General features: G+C 51.6%; 1 protein-coding gene across 1 annotated transcript in view; it reads left to right on the top strand.

The window, feature by feature from the left end:
- Positions 1 to 19,058, top strand: part of LOC141465869 (transmembrane protein 263-like) — a 196,419-nt gene extending 177,361 nt beyond the window's left edge. The window contains exon 2 of the mRNA XM_074149551.1: positions 14,110 to 19,058. Coding sequence (XP_074005652.1) covers positions 14,110 to 14,396 — 287 coding nt within the window. The 3' untranslated portion in view covers positions 14,397 to 19,058. The remainder of the gene's footprint in view (positions 1 to 14,109) is intronic.

Raw genomic sequence — 19,058 nt, 5'->3', positions numbered from 1 at the left:
TGGCTGCATCCATGGGGGATGAGGACAGCGAGCTCTCCAGTGCGCCTCAAAAAGGCATTCCCTTGGCCTTGCCACAGCTATCCAGCTGAAAAGGATTTCCGTCCCTCAGATGAGCTTTGAAGGTGGCCCCACTCACCTTCCTCACTCACCGCCTCCAGCTAATTCTGCCAGCTCCTCAAAGATTTCTTCTCAGGTGTCTTCAGGCTGCCCCCTGGCCAGTTATGGCAGCAGGACACAGGAGGGTGCTCCCTTTTATCCTGCCCTGGGGCATTGTGACTGCTGCACTGCCGGGTGATGGCACTGTGACACAAGGGTGACGGGCCCCCATGTGCAGCTCTGCCCACCACCCCTCTGCCGAGCATCCTTCAGAGGAAGGCCATTGGTGGTTGATGAACTGTAGTTACAGCCCTTAAAATGAGGCTTTTGAGTGATGGGACTGTAAACTGTCACATCCTGACTTTCCCTCTGAGCTTCACCACACCTTAGGAAACATGTGCTGTCAAAAAGGAGGAGGTGGTAAAATTTGGTCCCTGTTCCATCCTCTCACCCATGGTGACACACATTTGTGGTCTTCTGTCACCCAGCAGTTGATCAGACGGGGAAAGGTGCCCTCTTTTGTTCCCGACGGTTTGTTTCCTTATCTGCCTTTTTCAAGCTGATGCATGGAGTGGCAGGAGAATAAGTGTCTTTTGGGCAGCATATGGCAGATATGGAGGAGTTCCTTAATGTCATCTGTCCCAGCGCTGACTCCTTGGATGTCGCAAGGGAGCTGGAGGGGCAGGGATCTGAGCAGGAGAGGTTGGCTGCAGAAGACCTTTCAGCAAGCAGTGCCCTGTTCCTTCCCCTGTTCCCTGCATACCTGTGGCAGCAGCAGGAGACAGTCACACTCCAAGGTTCAGGCAGTGAGCTCATTGCACCCAAAGTCAGTTGTAGGCACCAACTCCATAACCAGCCAGGAGTCCTTACGCTTGTTCTAGCCACTCTTCCCCTTCCCGTGTCATTGTCCGTTTGTCCCAGAGCCCCACGGTTGCACAGCTGCACTGCCTGGGTTTGTTTTTCTGGTGCTCTCCGAGTGTCTCTGTGTGGATTGGGACAGACTGACTGCCCAAGACCACGGTGGTAATTCCCCAAAATCAGATTTCCATGCTTTATGGAGTAGGGATTGGTGCATCTCTTGAGAAAATTATGTCCTATAAGATACCTAGTGGCCCTTGTGAGCCTGTGAGCGCAGGACTGATGGTCTCCATTAGCGTTCAGAGGACAAGAAAGAGCTGTGAAAGGGAAGCGGCGTGAGCTTTTTCCCAATTCAAGCTACTATTTTCTGATGAGTTGTTGGAGGGCTGCTTTACAGATAAGCCCGCAAGGAGAGTGCCGGGAAAGGCTGACAATAAGTCTGTTATTGGACATAGATGTCCCCTTGAAACCTGCGATCCGTTTCTACATGCCGCACGCTGGGTCTGTATAGCCTTTCTTTCTGAGGTGAGGTCTTGTGCTCTTGTCAACTGCTGGGAATCTGAAACACGAGGGTAGGAATTGCAGTTTGGGAAAGGTCTCTGGAAGCAGTTTCCAGGGAGTGAGCCCGTTTTATGTATAGATCTGCCCACATGATCCAGGTTCCAAGAAAAGTTCAAAGTACTCTTGAAAATAAGATGTTCTTTGTCATCTCCCAGACATGAGGGGAGACTGAGAAGTTGAGTTAAAGGAGGGCTCGTCTCCTCCCTGCTCAGCTGATACCTGCAGGAAAAGGAGTGATTCTTTTCCCCCCTCACCTACCTGTGTCGCAGGGGAGTTCGTTTCTGTTGTGCATCATTAATCTGAGTTTCTAATAGCAGTGAAAGTCTCTGAACTTGGTCGACAGAGAAGTTAACAACCAGTTTGCTGGAGTTCTAACGGTTGATCACTTAGCCTTGGTTATTAACTGCAGGCAAGGACCAGTTTCTGGGAGATAATTGGGGTCATAAACAATAGCTGTGTAATGGAGACTGTGCTTTAGGAGAGGCACTAAGCATATTCAGCTGCAAGGAACTTACTGCCTTTGGACGGCATCCAGGTGCTGCCATCAGCCAGCCAGAGTTCAGCCAGCCAAGTTGTTGCTGTAGGGGAAGAGAGGCCTTCAGTGCCCCAGCAGACAGCGTCTTATCTGTGCTCAGGATGGCCCCTAGCTGGAAAGGGGCTCGGTAAAACTTCCTAAGCAGAAATCCGGAAGGTGCGGATGGGAGGCCGTGTGTCTTTCAGTCCCGTTTCAGAAGCGGGGCTCAGCACTTAGGAACGGTAAGTTCTGCAGCCCGGGCTGGGGTTGGTGGCGACGGCTGGATTTTCCAAGGTGAAGGCATCTGAGGGTTGAAGCCTGCCCTTGAGGTTGTTCTGGCTGAAGGCTGAACAGGACTGCAGATGTCCTGCTGCCGCCGCTCTCGCTTGAGCAGATGCGTGTTTGTGCACAGCAGGCGTGAAATGTGTGCGCGGGGTCTCCTAGGCCATTTGGGCTCTGCTGTAATGGTGTTGGAGAATTAACATTTCTCTCCCTGGGGTTCCTTCACACAGAGTTGGTTTGTTGCTGGGAAAAAAAAAAAAAAAAAAAAGTCCAGAAATGCAGCATTAAGTGCGAGGAGGGTATTTAAATAGAAAGGATTTGTGTTTGTACTTTCTAGAATAAAACCCAGTTTCTGACTACTGAGACCATTAAGAATCCCTGCTGGGGACACAATGTACACAGGGGTTCTCCAGGCCATGATAAGATGTTTTATTTCAGTGGAGGGCCTGTTGGGACTGGAAGATAGCTTGATGGGATTTCTGATGTGGCATCAGCCTCTGATTAGATTCATGTCACTCCAGTCATTCCCTGTATGCATCTGATTGGAAACAAAGGGAGGAAAATAAAGGTGCAAATGAGTTTTTGTAATGGTTACACTAGCCAAGCTCGAGCGTGGCATGTCGGGAGCTGGAAGGTTTTATCCTGTAGGGGGATAATGAATGAGGGTAGCATGTTCATGCACGTGGACCACATGCTGAGCCGGACACCCTGATGTGAGAGCTGGGAAGGTTCCTGACACACAGATCCCTCAGCTCTGTACTGTGGTACTTTAAAGCATCCTTGGATACTCCCTCATTTTTAAAGGAATCAGTCATTCTGCCCTGTTGCTTCCCATGTGCACAGAACCACGGAAGAAAATTTAAGGGGAATCTGTGGAGGAGGGTGATGTTGCCTTTTCATTTCCCGATAGCAAAAGCATGACAGCATTGCCAGGCTGGGCTACGTTACAGAATCAAGACAGTAAATGTTGCCTTAACATGGAGACCCGAAAGGCTACTGTGGGTGTGCAGCTGAATTTTTCCACTGAGCCCTTGGCTCAAACAGCAAAGTCTGGCTTTCCTTGGCTTTGATTCAAAACAGGTAGGTACCGGAGAAGGGCAGTGATCCCAGAGGGGTCTCGGGTTCTCCAGGCTTTCAGCCTTCCCCGGCTCATCGCTATCCCTGTCAGGCACGTGGGAGGATTTTTGGCAGTTGGTAAAGTGAATGAGAGCAGAAGTATCAGCAATATTTCTGATACTGGCCTCGCATGAAATCCCTGCTGGGAACTGGGTTCACCAGGCTTGAAGGAACGTCTTTGAGTTGGGGAAGGTCCCCCTGAAAGTGGTGGGAGGTTGTTTGATGTCCCTCCTCCCACTGCCACAGTGATGCACTGCAGGCTGGAAACTCCTCAGGAGAACTAGAAACAGAGCAGGGGCTCTCTGCCTGCATGCAGTAAGATTCTGGTACTTTATGGTCAACCGGTCTTCTCCAGGCAGTGAGAGGGGATACCCCGAGCTAGAGTCAAGACTGGCTTGGAAGAACACCAAGGGTCCTCCCTTTCAGATAAAGTGGAGCCTGTTTATCACTGCTTGGCAGTGGGGGTAAGCAAGCTTAGAAGACCTCCCAGGAGGGGCTGAGCACGTAGGGCTGAGCTGGTGGCTGCGCTGAGGAGGTGGGTGAGAAGCTCTCTTATTCCAGGTATTCCTCCAGCTATATGAAACACTGATCTCAAAGGGAGGCCTAGATACCCCAGCGTCTCTGAGAGCCAAACTGGACCCTGGCTCTATGGCAGTTCTGCTGTGGTGTCAGAGAAGAAATCCAATTTACCTGCAGCACCAGGCAGAGCCCTTCAGTAGTCACCAGGAAGCCAAGTGCGCCTGGGATCCCCGCTGTGCCAAATTGAAATCTGCCCTGGAAAGAGCAAGAACATGAATATGGAAGGAAGCGAAGGGAACTGTCACATTTGTGGCTTCACGTTCCTAAGCAGCAGCTCTTTGTCTGTGCCGCACAGAGGAGGAGGTTTGATGCCTCCTCGGGCAGTGTTAGTGCTACCTCTAATTTATGCATTCAGGGCTGAGGTTTCCAGGTGGCAGGCTCACCAGGAGCACAGCGGCTGAGACCGGCTGGCTCACTTCAAAGCGACAGAGGCGAGGGGACACACGAGAGGTTGGGGCATAGAGCTGGGGTGTGATTTTTGCACTGGAATAGATCTAATCGTCTGAGGCACCGACGGGTCCTGTCCTCCCCAGGTCAGCCTGGTTGTGGGGGAGGGATGCTCTGCCTGTTCGTCTGCTCCCAGAGGCAGCATACCTGCCCACTCCTGGCTGCAGCGCTCTCCCCCTGGCAGCTGAGATGGGGGAACGAGTTTTTGAGACTATGCCATGAACACCTACCACCAGAGGCCCTATCCTGCCCATTGCTGGCACGCTGAAGCATGAGCAGGCAAGCATATTCCTGCCTCCCTAGTAAATCCTCAGCTCAGCTGCTTCTGTAGCACACAGCTCTTAGCTTAACTGCCTTGTTATCCTTTGGATGGACGGAAAGACTCCCGGATAGCCTCTGGGATGAATGGGTCATTTCTCTGAGTCAAAACATCTTCACTCGGACCGTAGGTCAGTTAAAATTTGTGGCTTTGCTTTTTGAGCCACTGTCCATTTTCTCTTCTGTTCCTCCATGTGCCCTGGGGAGGGGTGGCGAGCACATAATCAGAATAAATGGGGAATTGCTGGATTTCTCACTGGTGCCAGCGGTCCCGCTGGAAAGCATCAGCATCCATTGCTCAGCTGCTCCAGGGGTGGGAAGGGGAAAATGCCTGGACGTGGGTCCTCCCCTATTAGCAAGGCAGGATATGCTCCCAACTTTACTGGGAGTGTTTTTGGACAAATTCTCAGCTATCTCAGCTGTAAAATGCTTGAGTGACAATCGTGTTTCCATAAGGTAGGGAGAGTAAGCCTTTAATAACAAGGTGGCAGAGTACACAAAATATTCATGACAGTTGATGAATGAGCAGAGCAGACTGTTGATGTCTGATCTTGGCAACTTGGAGCACCTTCCTGCTGGTTAGACCTGACTGTCTTTCACTCCCGTGCCCCTTCCCAAACTGCTGCTGGGACCAAACTTGAGGCACTTTTTGGTAAATTGTGTTTTAGCAATAATTGTGGTGGGAGGGACTCCTAGCCTCGCTGGACAGAGGAGGCTTAGCTGAGTCTGCCTTTGTTTAAAATCCACTGGCTAGCACTAGAGCATGGAAGAAAAGTCATTCCTTACATAAGCTTGGATTATGTTATTTACTCTCCGTTGTTTGTAAGGGCCTCATAGAACCGTGAAAATGACCTTTATTTCTCCATGGATTTTGTCCTTTTTCATTTTACAAATATTGATTATTTTTTTTCCTCCTGTGTCTTTATCAGAGATGAATTAACAAGGCTGTTTAACAAGAGCCTCTGATTCTTTTGGGGTCTTTTTGTGCCAGGTACTATCACAAGCAGCTGAAAGCAGCTCAGTGAAGAATGTGCAGCCACTGTTACAGAACTGACAGAGTAGGTGATGTGCCCTGACAAGAGCTGAGCTAGCACAGGTCAAAGAGCCACCTTAAAAAGATGGTCTCTTCAGCCTGGGCACAGAAGCAAGGAGGAGCTGTTTGTAAGGAATAAAATTTTATGTCTGAAAGCTCTCTTCCTCAGACCATTAAAGCTTGAGGCCACTGAAAATCGTTGAGTCTACTTGATTATTCCAGTTCCACCCACAGATCCCCGAGTGAGATCAAGAGCCCATATTTGCAGTGAGAGGTGATCCCAGTCCTCATCATCCAAAATCTCACTGTCTCAGCGATGAGACTCCAATAGGAGAAGGAGCCATTGGTGCGGCTTTATGTGCTCTTCCTTGCCAGGCTTTTAGGCAAGCCTCTTGACTGACTGAAGAGCTTGTTGGTGGAGCAGAGAGTGGAAATTGCAGGTGGAGAGGGACATAAAGTTCAAACAAAGTCTGATGGCCACTTCGGATGCTTTTAACACAAGCGAGAGGGAAGGTATAGCCCAGCTCATACCTGTCCCTTGCTGTTCATACCTGCCCTGATGCCACTCTCACAGGACCCGGAGGCTGGCGTGAGTGGGGAAGAAGCAGCCACTGCGCACGGTTCCCTGGGGAAAGCTGAAATCCTATGCCTTTCGGGATCATCTCTCCACTCTGTCAGTGGCCTTGAGACATCCTATAGGCTTTTTAGCGACCTGTCTGGCCAGTAGCAAAAGCCTGTCCTTCTGTATATATTCCACGCTGATAGAAAGAGATGTCGCAATGGAGATAGAAAGGGTATGTCCAGATTTCTTTCTTCCTAAGCGGGCAATGCCACTTGTAAATTTGCTCTAGCGCTCACCTGTGGGCTCATCTTTCTTGCAACCAATACACTGTGGTGGGAGATGACATTTGCTTCAAATGAGACAAGGGTCTCCTTAAGGCAGCTGTTGTACAAGCCTATAAAAAGGGCAAGTCCTCATCCTTAAGCACTCGTGATCTATATCAGAGGATGGCAACCTTTTGAGGACTTGGTCCCCGTGTGCACTTTTTTCTCTCTGAGATGAGAGGTTAAACGTACCGGCGAGAGCTGGGAGATTGTCTCTAAGAAGCATCATGAGGCCAATTGGTTAGTGCTCATTAGTTTCCCTTCTGCAAAGGGTGGACTCCTGCCTTCCTCAACTTGCTGGGCTTGGCAGAGCTGGGACTCTGGCCAGCCCACCCTGCTGCAGGCCATGTGGGATCCTCAGCACGCTGTCTTCACCATCCATGGCTGAAGCAGGCCAGTAAGGTGGAGAGGAAGCAAAGGAGATGTAGCTGTTATCCAACAGGTCAGGAATAATGCTGAGAACAGAGCTGGGTCTCCAGGCTCCTAGCCTATCCACGTCCTTCTTAGTAGACGATGCTTTCTGTCCTGCAACTTACTTGTGTTTTTCTAGAGTAGAAGGAGCATTACCTCTGGGCTGTGGGCTCTCCTGATCTTCAGCATCATTAGAGACCATGTCTACGCCACAGGAGTAGCTGAAGTCTTGTAAACTGAGAGGGGAAATAAGGAATTGAGAATCAACAGCATCCCAGGGAATCTTGGTTGAAGGGGGACTCTGGCTGTTCCTTACAGGCAGTTACAGCTGTATGAAAGAGATATTTCTGGATCAAGAAAACAGTCATCTTTTGCAGGAGGGCAAAGCAAAGGAACTGCTAATTTTTTTCAAGAGTAAGAAACCCATCTCAGGGCACATCTTCGCTCTGGTAACGAAAGCGCTTGGGAAGTGAGAGGTCAAGTTTATATTCCTCCTCTGATTAATACTTCTTCTCGCAAAGTGAAACAGTTCAACAAAAAGAGTGAAAATGGCATTCAGGTGCTGTTTGGGCCATTTAGCGGCTGTACGTGAGGCTGAGGAGTGTCCTTGGCCAACTCAAGGCTGGTCAAAGGTTTAACCACAGGGTTATTAGCTGCTCCGAGGCTGATCTCCCTGAATTCTCTTTTCAGTGGAAGTTTCAACAGTACCACCATGTCTTTACACACGGTTTCTGGTTTGGTAACATGTTGCTTCCCAACAAGACCAGTCAGAAAACTCCCGAGCTGCTCCAAGCCTCACACTTCCAGAGTCAGAGCTTCGGCTGCTTCTCCCTGAAGGCTCAGCCGAGGAAAACAAGCCACTCCGTATCACTGTTCGTTTACCCTCCTGAGCCCTGTCTCTCAGTGCTTCAAGGTAGATGCTTCAGCAGTTAATACTGCTCCTGGGATATGTGCGAGGAACAATTAAAGCTCATTGTGCCAGTAAAGAGCCCTGGGGTGAGCCGGGCTGTGGAGACAGCTGCCCTTGTTTTGCTGCGTTGCAGCAGCTTCCCCAGCAACCCTGTTGCAGAGAGAGGCAAAAAGTTATGCCTTGCTGACTGTGGAGCTAAAGTTAAGAGCTCCAAGGCTAAACTCGATGTGTCATTTCTAGGCTTTTTGCTGGTGGCGGCCGTCTTGGTTTGTAGCGTTCAGCGCCCGTGCTGAGCAGGGCTGGGGAGGGCACGGCTGCTTGAGCTTGGGAAGCCATTGCCAACCAGCTGCAGCGTGGGACTGCTGGCAGGAGTGAAGCGCGGGTGCTTAAAGAGCAGACGCTTTGTAGCGCTCCCTTTAACACTGCAGGATCGAGATCTTTAATCCTAAAATGCCAGAAAGGATGTGACGGGCTGTTCCTTCGTCTCAGCTGTAAACGCTCGCTACAGCTGTGCCCCACGAGGGTCAGCTAAGCCTCGTCCAGCTGCATGGAGGAGACCTAGAAGACGACGGTGTTGGCCATTCCCTGGGGAAGGGCCCTGCTAGAATGTGCACAGCGAGATTTCATTTGTGCCCAAGGGTCAGAGCGGTCTCCACCTGCTTCAGCTGCTTGTGCTAGGACAGGAGTATTCCGTCTCACCCCAAAGGAAAGTCTCAGCTACAGCATAAACTCCTGTGGCTCCTCAACCGCTGGCTGGTGTGCATGGAGGAGGGGACAAGCTTTTCTCCTGCCTTTGTGGCTTGTCTGGAAACTGGAAACCTCTCCAGAGATAAATTGGAAGTTGTCATTGGCGACTCTACTGAGAATGTCAACAGGAATCTGTCAGTGCCAGTCGTGACGATACAAATACAATTTCCCCACTTAAAGCACCGCACCAACTGTACCTAATTAACCTTCATGACAGCACAGCAATACAAGGAAATAGGGATCATTAACTTCAGCTTCGCTTTACAGAAGGGGAAGAGAAGCGGCAGCGCCAGCCCCATGCGTTTCGAATTGAGGTAGGCTCGGAAAAATCACAAGGTTAAAAATAACAATAATCCATTTGGGGTTCTCAGAGCCTGAAGAGTGCACTTGAATCAAACTTTCAGGTTTTTCTCCAGGAAAACTGGAGACTGGAAACTTCTCTCCTGTACACGCTTTTTTATGACTCAATAACCAAGGCTTTTAGAAAATCACACATTCTCAATCACAGTGGTGCAGAGGCAGTAAAGGTCAAAGCGATTTGCTCAGTGTTGCTTAAAAATCAGCTGGGCAAAGCTGGGACCAGACTGTGCGAGTAGCTGACCCTCCACCCCTTCCTTGTTCCTCCAGACCAAACATTTTTCTAGGTAGGGGAACCTGCCTAAATCCACCAGTGGTCACTTAATAGCTGCCAGAGGCTAATTCAGGCTTGAACTAGTGACCTCATCCCTTCCTCTCACGTCTGCTGAGGGACAGACTGATGACATTGGCTGTTTACATTGTGGTCTCTGAGCCAGCCCAGCTCCTTTGCCGGGGGCCCAACAGGGATGGAAGTGTCCTAAAGATGCAAAACCATTCGTGCTGCTCCCTGACACTGCTTTCCCGGCGTGGGGCTGTTTTTATAAGTTAGTAGGAAAGAGCAACTTGTACAAGTCCTTCTTGAAGTAAAGAATTCTCCCTGCCGGTCGTATCAACTGCCGGCAGGGGCTGAGGGGAAGAATAATGCCAGTGCCATTTGTAGTGGGCACCAGCGCAGGCTATCGTTTCCTCTCACCGAATCAATGCAGTGCAAAGCCCTGAGGAGCCGCCGTGGAAGCTTTGAGAGTTGTATCTGTTATTACCGACAAACTGATCTCACTTCTGCCCTGAGTCACAGATGCTGTCGGGATCAGAGGAGAAAACCCAGTGCTGTCTGGAGCCCCAGCAGCAGGACCCCTGCTCGGGAGGGAAGCCAGCAGGACCACGGAGGGCTGTGGCCGAGGAGGAGACCCTGTTGTGTGGGGTGCTGACCCCAGCCCAGAGAGCCGGCGTTCACACAAGAGTGCATTTTATTCATCTCTTTTTCTCCTTCTTCTTCTGCTCTAAGCTGACATGGGGTGAAGTGAAGCTGAAGGGACCCTCGAAAAGGCCAGGTCATTGATGGAAAGGAAAAAAGGCTTGGCAGATGGTGAAGAGCTTTCATGAGCAGCATGGGCTGCAGCGGGCTCTGGGGAACAGAATTGTTCCCCTGCTCAGGCTGTGTGTCTGTCTCTCTGATTATTTTGTGTATTTCATCTCTGCTGTCTCTCTTGCCCTTAATCTGGGCTCCTCTGTGCCAACAAAATGCTTAGCTCACTCCATTGTCTGTGAGACTAATTTGCACTGTAAATCTGATGCTTATCTTACATGACAGCTTACTGTGGGGTTTATTGCAGTCCTGAAGACAAACTAAGCGGGGATGGCTAGAAAGCTTTCGACACATCATCTGGAATATAGAACCAATACCACCTATTTCAGCTTGCTGCCAGGTTAGGAGGTGGCCCCTTGTGGTTGGGGTCACAAGGTATTTCTTTCCCTTTTCAGATCTATTCAAACCTGAGTTTCTTTGGGTTTGGGTTTTTGGTTTTTTTTTTTATGGTACAGCTTCTGGTCTGTGTTGGAGCTGCTGGAATGCTTCTGGAAGAGCCTCCCACCCTTCCTAGGGCTACCTGTGGAGTTCTAAGGACCATGAGAATGGCTGCAGACCAGGTGCAAGCAGTGTGCGAGCACTGGTGTTCCAGTGCGCTGCAGGTTTCTTGCCTCTGCCTAGCTTAATCAGAAAGAACCTTTGTCCTTGTCCTTCTTTATTAGTATTTCCTGACACTTTCTCCGATCTGTTCTAGCTCTTTGCTGGCAGAATAACGTCCCCCCTCAGTCTCATCTGCAGTTGCCTCCTGGGGGCAGCTGCGGGCATCCAGCTATCATCTAAGGGATTTTCACGCTGGGCAGCTCCAGCAGCCTCAGGTCAATTGAAACGTGGGCAGAGGGGTTCCAGGTAGCCTCAGATGCAGGTTTACCTGGGGAGAGCCAGGAAGATTATTGCTGTCTTGATAGACCTCTTGGTTCTGCAGCTGAGCACGACAGTAGGTCTTTAATACCCAGAGCTTCTGCATTGCAGTCCTCTGATGGGAGGCAAAGGATCCTGCTTCCCTGGGCCTGGGAGTGGGAACACCAAAACTTGCCATCCTCTGAGGATGGTGTTTGTTTGGAGGACCAGACTGATTTTCGCTGGGTAGAGTCCTGCTTTAAAGTCTCATGAATTTCTGGATCCCTCTGTTCTTCCCTCCCTCCATCTGAAGACAGAAGACGCAAATGGCTGTGTGGGGTAAGCTGTGTGCAGCAGCTGGGAGGCTGCAACTGAACTGGAAATGGAGCCAAGGGGTCTCAGTAGCATTGAAGCAGAGGGAAAAAACCTAAACACATAAGAGAAACTGTTGAGGAATAGGCAAGCCATATGTCTAATACCAGGTAGAACCGTAGCTGCTTAGACAACACCAGAAACTCTGTACTGGCCCCTTTCAAACTCCATTTTGCTGCCCGGATTATCAGACGTGTGTAGCCTAAGGCTTATTCCAAGTCATCAGAGCTGGTGAACACCAGACTCCTCACAGGCACTGTCCTGAGACCTGCCCAGGGGAGAGCTCTCTACAGCCTGGGTCAAGCTCGGGGAAAAACCCGTAACTCCGGTAACGCTCAAAAATCTGCAGAATTTTAGAAGAATCCAGCATAAAAATAACTAGGAAAGGATCATCATACCACCTAGCTCAGACTCATGCCACTCTAGGTTAGGTTAGTGTATGCAGCCTCCTCTGAAGAAGCCCCCTTCTCTGCCGTGGCTCGACGTGGAGCCAGAGGAATCAAATCTCCTGACTTAAACACCTATGTTAAGTGCCTAAAAGTTAGAAATTTGGATCTGAAGACACCTTAATTTGTTTCCGAAGAGGCCTGGAAAAATCTCCCTTTCCCACAGATGACATGGTGCAATCCGAGAGTCCCCGGTGTGACCGACTGGCTCCCGTCCGCCCCGGCACTTGTAGCGCAGGCAGCAGCTCTGATCCGTGTGGCAAGGTCGGGTTGTCCCTTCAGCTGTGTGCATCCAGCACCCCGGGGCAGCTGATGCTTCCAAGGATAAAATCCCTGCCCTGCTGCTGCTGAGTGTTTTTTGTCAGATTTCTGGTTGGTTTGTTAAAAAAAAAAAAAGAAATAAAAGAAAAAAGCTTGTTTTCGAGCAGTGCTTGGAGACCCTACTGTGTTGCGTGACACAGGGACAACGGGAAGATGGTCCCTGCTCAGAAGAATTCACAGGATATATCAGCATGGGCTCTCTAACCCACCTGGAAATGAGAATGGGTGGAGACATCAAAGTGGGGGCTTCCTGCTACCTGGAAATGTTATTAGCGATCGAGGAAGGAAGCTGCTGCTGGGCTGGATAAATGAGGGGGCTTTCTTCTCGGGGAGCAGGGAGCTTTAGAGAAAAGGGAGCTGAGAGTGTTGGAGAGTGCAGTGGAAGGGCTGGGATCTCAAAAGAGAAAGCACCTTCAGCCAGCAGCTTTCGCCTATCTCCCAGCAGCTGTATTAGGCTTGTCCCCCTGCTTAGGTTGGGGGTGAGTCCATTTGAGCAGCCCAGTCTGGGCGGGAGGCTGAACTGGGATGCCGCAGCCGGGGTGTCTCCCTCTTTGGTCCCAGGGGCAGATGCCAGGCCTGTCCCTGTGCCCGTGCCAGGGGGACGGGTGCGCACAGGGCTGTGCAGGGCAGGCTGACCCCTTTCTTGGGGTGCTGGTGGAGCCTCTGCAGAGCTCTGCATGGCCCCTGTCCTGGGCCCTCTGCAGATGCAAAACTGCACCATATTTTTATGCAGGCTTTCAGAAAGCCACTTCCATCCCTGCCATTTCCCCGCTCCTCAGGAAATGGGGTATGCGTTTAGCAGGGGGCTAAAGCCCTCCTGATGCACCAGCCTGATGCATCCTCTCCTCTGAGCAGGTAGTGGGATGGAAGGGCTGGTCCAGGGATTCTGTATTCCCAGCTGGTGCTTGCTTTTTTGTCCTGCCAGGATTGCTTTATTGTATTTTTGCCATTATTAGTTACTCATCTCGAGTACGGAACTGGCAGCAAATCAGAAGTCAGAGTATCCAAAATATCTCTCCCCGCAAAAAGAGCAGCTCCTCCTCCGCTGCCCGCGCGGGGCGTTGCGAGCTGACGCAAGGGGAGAGGACTGTGTGGAGGCTGGCGGGAGAGCCATCAGGTTTGGGTCCCCGTGAGCAAGAGTTGACTCAGCCCTCTCCCGAGAAGCGTCGAGCTGTGAACGTTACCTCTGCAGTCTTGTGGGCAGGTGCGATGGCAGCTCGGGTGGGTACATCGCGCTGGCCTCCATCCAGTTGGCACAGGTAAACCAGCAGTGACATAGCGTAGCAACTTCAGCACCGTCTTAACACTATTAAATACCTAGCCGAGATCTCCAGAGGGCTTGTACAACCCGAGGTGACGTCCGTGTCACTGTATCTTTGCTGCAGTTTGCTGTCTGCGCGAGCTCAATTACAGCTCTCGCAGATGGGTCTGTGCTGTGCCTCAGTCCTGCATCTGACGTTAGCGCAGACCTGCCTCCAAACAGATGCTTCTGAGGACCTGCAGGCCACGCAGACGTCAGCTCTTGCCGTCTGCAGTTGGTGCCTCCTGTGCTGGCATCAGTCTTTGTGACTTACCGGCGTTTGCCAACATGCAGGGGAGGGCAATTACGTCTCTTGTTCGTGGGATTTGCTTTGCATGGCAGCGCTGAGACTTGCGAGTTTGGGGCTGTAACTGAGCCACCTTCTTCCCTTCGCTGTCACACAGGTGATTCTGTTCCCACTCCCTACCCTCCCAATGTCCCCTCCTGCCATGCTGGAGGCCTGGGATCACCCTGGTCCCTCCTTCAGGCACTAAGAGGTCTGGGGCTGCAAGGCGCTGCGGATACAGGAGCGTGAACCACGGTGGACAACCCTCCTGGACTGGAAGAGGTGCGCAGGGAGAAGGTCTTTGGTGTGGACACTTCTGACTTTCATTTTCTCTCTCTCCCCACAGATGCCAGCAAGGACCATCCGCAGCAGCAGGCAGGGGTGATCTGGAGAGTGACGGGTGGCCTGTTCAGTATCACCCGGGGAGCCGTGGGGGCCACGTTGGGAGGAGTTGCCTGGGTGGGCAGCAAGAGCCTGGAGCTCACCAAAACAGCTGTGACCAGCGTCCCCGCTGCTGGCGTCGGACTGGTGAAAGGCAGCGTCTCGGCAGTGACCGGCGGCGTCGGAGCCGTGGGCAGCGCGGTTGCCAGCAAAGTCCCTTTCACCGCAAAGAAGAAGGACAAGGCTGACTAATCCCCCTTGCAGCTCCCTTCCCAAAAGATCAACCTGCCCATACTCTCCCCTGACACAGCACCTCTTTGAGTTGGAACCAGCCGCTTCAGGGAGGGTCAAGCACCCCAGCAGACTCCGGCTGCAGCCTGCTCAGCACCGCCTGCCTGGCTCAGAGTTCACAGAGCCGCTGTCAATGCCTTTCTTCCACTCCCATCACCTACTGGGAACCATCTCTACTCCGAGGGCTTTAAAGGCGCTGTTATCTCTGTCTTGCAGTTTCCTTCCTCCCTTCTTGCTCTTGGAAGCACGGAGGGGTGGGAGAGGGTGTTAGGCTCCATCTGCCTGGAGGCGGGGGGAGTAAGAGGGGAGGGGGAGGAACTATGCCTTGCTTGAAGTGTGGGTTATGTAGTCAAATTCAACTTCAGCTGGGAAGACAACCTCTGAAACACCCCTTCCTTGGCTCTGGATGGTGTGTTTGGGGGCTCTGCCTGGCAGAGAACCGTAGAAGAAAGTCCCATTGACACAAAGGAGAGATACTGTGAAGAGGGGGAAGCCTCCCTCCCGCCCTGCACCTCTTACTTTTTCTTTGCAGGGCCCATCCCACAAGCTGCTCCCAATCACTTACTCCCTGGCCAAATTGCACCCTTCAGAGAAGGAACCCACAAGCTCAGCAGAGCAGCTCCAGGGATGATGTATCACCACACGAAGAGCATCATGTGTCCCAGGCCATCACCTTCTGCATAAATTTTCTTGGTGAGAGGCAGGAGGAAGAAGGCTGCTGTATGTTCCCATTCCCAGGTGACAGTGGCATCTGCCAGGCCTCTGTGATGCTGCAAGCACAGGTAGTGATGCTCCACAGAGACACAAAGTGGGCCCTTGGGTTTGACCCTTGAAGTCCTGGCAGCTTCCCCATCTGTAACAGGGGCATTTTGACTCTAGGCCACACTCTCACTCCACAGACGTCATTAATAACCACGGGCAAGCGTTTTCCCAAATGCCACCCAAGTTCTGCTGCAGGGTGGGAGGGGAGGCTCTCCTTGTGACCCCAGGAGTGGTGACCTGGCTGTCTCATGTTGGAGAACGCTTCCCTGAAGGGATGAGTGTGCTCCAGCGACAGCCAGCCTGCGTGGGGCACCAGCAACTCATCCTCCACACGCTGCTCCTGGGGCTCCAGCCCAGCTCATCTAAATGACCGTGTTGCACTAATTAAGCCCACCCACACTCATAGTGCTGCAGAAACCCAGACACCTGCATTCACCTGGGAGTCACAGCCATCCTCAGCCAGGCCCGTGATGCTCAAGGAGCCATGGGGCATCCTGTACACATACTTGCAAACGTGCACACACACACACTCACTCCCCCTGTAATTCCTGGGATGAGGAAAGCCACAGGCTCCACCATTACCTCTGCCGCTCCTGGCTTTGGCCGGTGATTAGCCTAGGTCGTTAGGTGTTGGATGCATAGACAAGTGAAGCAGTGCTTGTGCTGTAGTTTATAAATATGCATCTGTGTTAGCGTGTGTGTATGTGTCAGTCCACAGGCATGTCTTCAGCCAGGTAAACAAAACTGTGCCACTGCTGCGGAGGAGTTTACATCGTCATCTTCAGCACTTCCAGCATATAGTTTTTGTATAGGGTCCTGGTCAAAATAAAAACAATGTTTTAGAGGATGTTTTCCCCTCTTTTGCCCGAGAGCATAGTTTATTGAAACCAAAGGAATGTGAAAAATCCCCTTTCTCCCATCTATGCGGTTTGTTTACTCTCTGCCCTATCTTTTGGACACTGGAGCCAACTTCCTTGATCTTCATTTCCCGTTGGAGGTCATTGCGCTTCCTGGCTGCTCTCTTGTGCTTAGGACTGGGACATCAGGGAATACTTAAGTAGAAACACATACACACACCCCTTCAGCATTTCTGCTGAATGTTCTTGGGCTTGTGAAGCAGTTTTCATTCTGACCTTTATTAAATCCATGTTTCGGGCCTGACCTAAGTCTCTGTGTCCCTGTGCAAGGCACGCTGGTGTCAGTCTCTCGCCTTACCCTTCGCTGGGTAGTCCCCGCTGGTTGCAGTGGCGAGAAGTTGCTGATCTCTATGGTGTGTTACTCTTGATAGCATGAGAGTGGTTTAACCTGCGTCTCTTGTTCCTGAAGAAGAAACAGCACTTGCTATGTGTGTGCATTTCCTCGCTTTGTCTCTTTTGTTCTGGTGAAGGCCAAGTTGACCCAGACGTGTTGGTTTTGTCTCTGAAGGCAGCGGTTTCACAGAGAGATCAGGCCTTGATGTGTGCTTGCACTTTGCTGGGGTGCTCGTGGCAGTTGGCAAGGCCAGAAGAAGTCTTGTCTGTTCCTTCTTTTGTCTGGGATGCCCTGCAGAGCAGGAGGGCAGTTTGCACGGCGTGGATCTCCGCTCACCGCTCTCCCTGAGCGCGTCTCATTCCTTATTCCAGATCACAGGCTGCTCTTGAAGCCAGCTCTAACCCCAGAGCTAAAAGCTGCCTGTGCGTGACTAGCTGTGCTGTCACCAGCCCTCTTAGAAAGAGATGGTTTCTTACCAATTGGGCCAGAAGACACTCTTCTTCCTAGCTGCTCCTCCCGCACCTTGGGCAGGAGAAGATAGTTTCTGAGGGGCTTTACTTCACCAGACACCCATGGGCAGGTGATGGGAAGCTCATCATGCTTTTGGCTAGCAGGTATCCCACACAGGCTGGAGGAGGCAGTGTGTTCTTCCCAAACTGTTGTCTGCAGGCACCGTGTGTGCGGAACAGGGGTGGAAAGTGGGATAAAGGTGCGTTAAGGAAGGCCATGGGGGTCCTGAGGGTTTCCCCTCTTTTTATTTCTGCTCTTCTGTGCGTCCTTGCAGTAAATGGAGTAAATCTCTCCATTTGTCTGGAACTGCCGTTGCCTTGCAGGATGGCCTGGAGAAAGGGAGAGAAGAGGTGTGAGGGGAACTTGCAGCCTAAATCGCTGTGCTTAAGAGCCTAGCTAATGGGGAACTCATGGACCATAAATAGCAAAAGAGGGCAAACTAGCAGGTACAGGTAAAAGATTAAATCTACTCCAAAACCAGGGCCTCACACCATTTAATGGGCATTCAGGAATGTATAACTATGCAGGACTCAAAAGGCCTCTGGAAAGTCTGTCTCTGTTAGTGTGCTAGGCCTGCTCAGTTCACCCAGGTGACCCAGCCTCGGGCTGCTTTTCTGGGCACTCTTGGAGCCAGAGCAGAAGGAAAACAAGGTCAATGTGCTTAGTCTAAGAGCAAAGAGGACTCCTGACAGCTTTGGTTGCAGAATGGTGGGACCTGAATTGGATGGGGAAGTTCTCGGATGGATGATGGATGCCCTGTCTTTCCTCTTCCCCCACTACAGAGGCTTCAGCCAGCTCAAAGTCCACCTGGGCCACTGGTGCAGCCCTTCTCCCGCCCCCCCCCCCTTCGTGGTTAAGAGAGGCAAAAACTACATTGTACATAAATCCCATTGATACTGGGCCGGGGGGACTTGGTACGAGAGTTGGGGGGCACCACCAAGGGAAGGATGAAGGAAGGGAGCTAGTACAAAGAAGATCACCAGTTTTCAGGTGACGGTAAGAAGATGAGGAGGGACTGGTGACAGGAGGAGGTGAGGAGAGAGTAAGAGTCGGGGAGCAAGGTAAGGGGGAGCATGTGGAGGAAATTTATTTCTTTGGACAGGTTCTGAATCAGAGGATGGACATGGTGGAGTTGTCCTAGGGAAGAGCATGGAGAGGAAAGTGGACAAATGTGGGTTTTGGTGTGCGGTGGTGGCCCACACGTGGCTGGTGCCCTGCTTCCACAGTAGTAATGATTGCTTGCTGTTTCAGTTTAGTTAGATCAGTGTGCCCAAGGGATGGTCCAAGCGCCACACCAGCGCCCTCCTGACCCCCTGCCTTCCCAGATTTCCTCCAGGCTCCCTGTGGTGGAGGTGGGATGTGGCCCTACACGCAGCCCTGTGCCCCACCACATCTGGGTGTCCCCCATACCCAAGGAATGTGCCCCAGCTGAGAGGAGAGCCCACAGGCATGTCCTCCCTGTTCCCTTTGCTCATCTCATTATCCTTCGCTTTCTTTTTTTATTCTTCCCTTAGCTTTTTGTCTTGCCCCTGGACAGGGCTCTCCAAAGCTCTCATTGAGACATTCATTAACCATCCACACTCATATTGGCTGGGAGGGCAGAGAGGGTGACTGCCCCCACGGCTCCCCTGGCTGGGAGAGAAGTGCATGTCTTCCACCCCTCTCCGTCCCCCCCTGTGTTTTTGTGTGTGGAAATTCTTAACCCACTTCTTTTCCTCTGGGTTCTCGCGTTGGCTCCTGTCCCTGTGGGTGGGTCATTTCTGTGTCTCCATTGCGAAGTCATCCTTGTAAAAACAACAGCGCGAGTGGGAATATGGAGGTGGCTGGAGAGAGCCACAGAGCAGCCGGGACGGGTGCCAGGTCCCAACTCTGCTTCTCCGGGGGCCGAGGAGAAGGGCAACCCAAAGGGCAACCCAAAACCATCACTGCGGCCGTGCGGTCCCGTGCACGGTGCTGGGCTCCGGAGAACACTTTGGTTCTTTATCATTTCATTGTCTGTAATTGGTTTTCCTACTGAATTTGTTTGCTTGGTTTGTTTTGCAGTGTCTTTCTGGGAATATCCTGCATCTCTGTATTTTAATTACAGTAAAATTTGAGGAT

The sequence above is a fragment of the Numenius arquata genome, chromosome 6, assembly GCF_964106895.1.
Source record: "Numenius arquata chromosome 6, bNumArq3.hap1.1, whole genome shotgun sequence".
Lineage (NCBI taxonomy): Eukaryota > Metazoa > Chordata > Aves > Charadriiformes > Scolopacidae > Numenius > Numenius arquata.
Note: the sequence above shows the minus strand (reverse complement) of the source record. Positions and strands in the feature narration are given on the sequence as shown.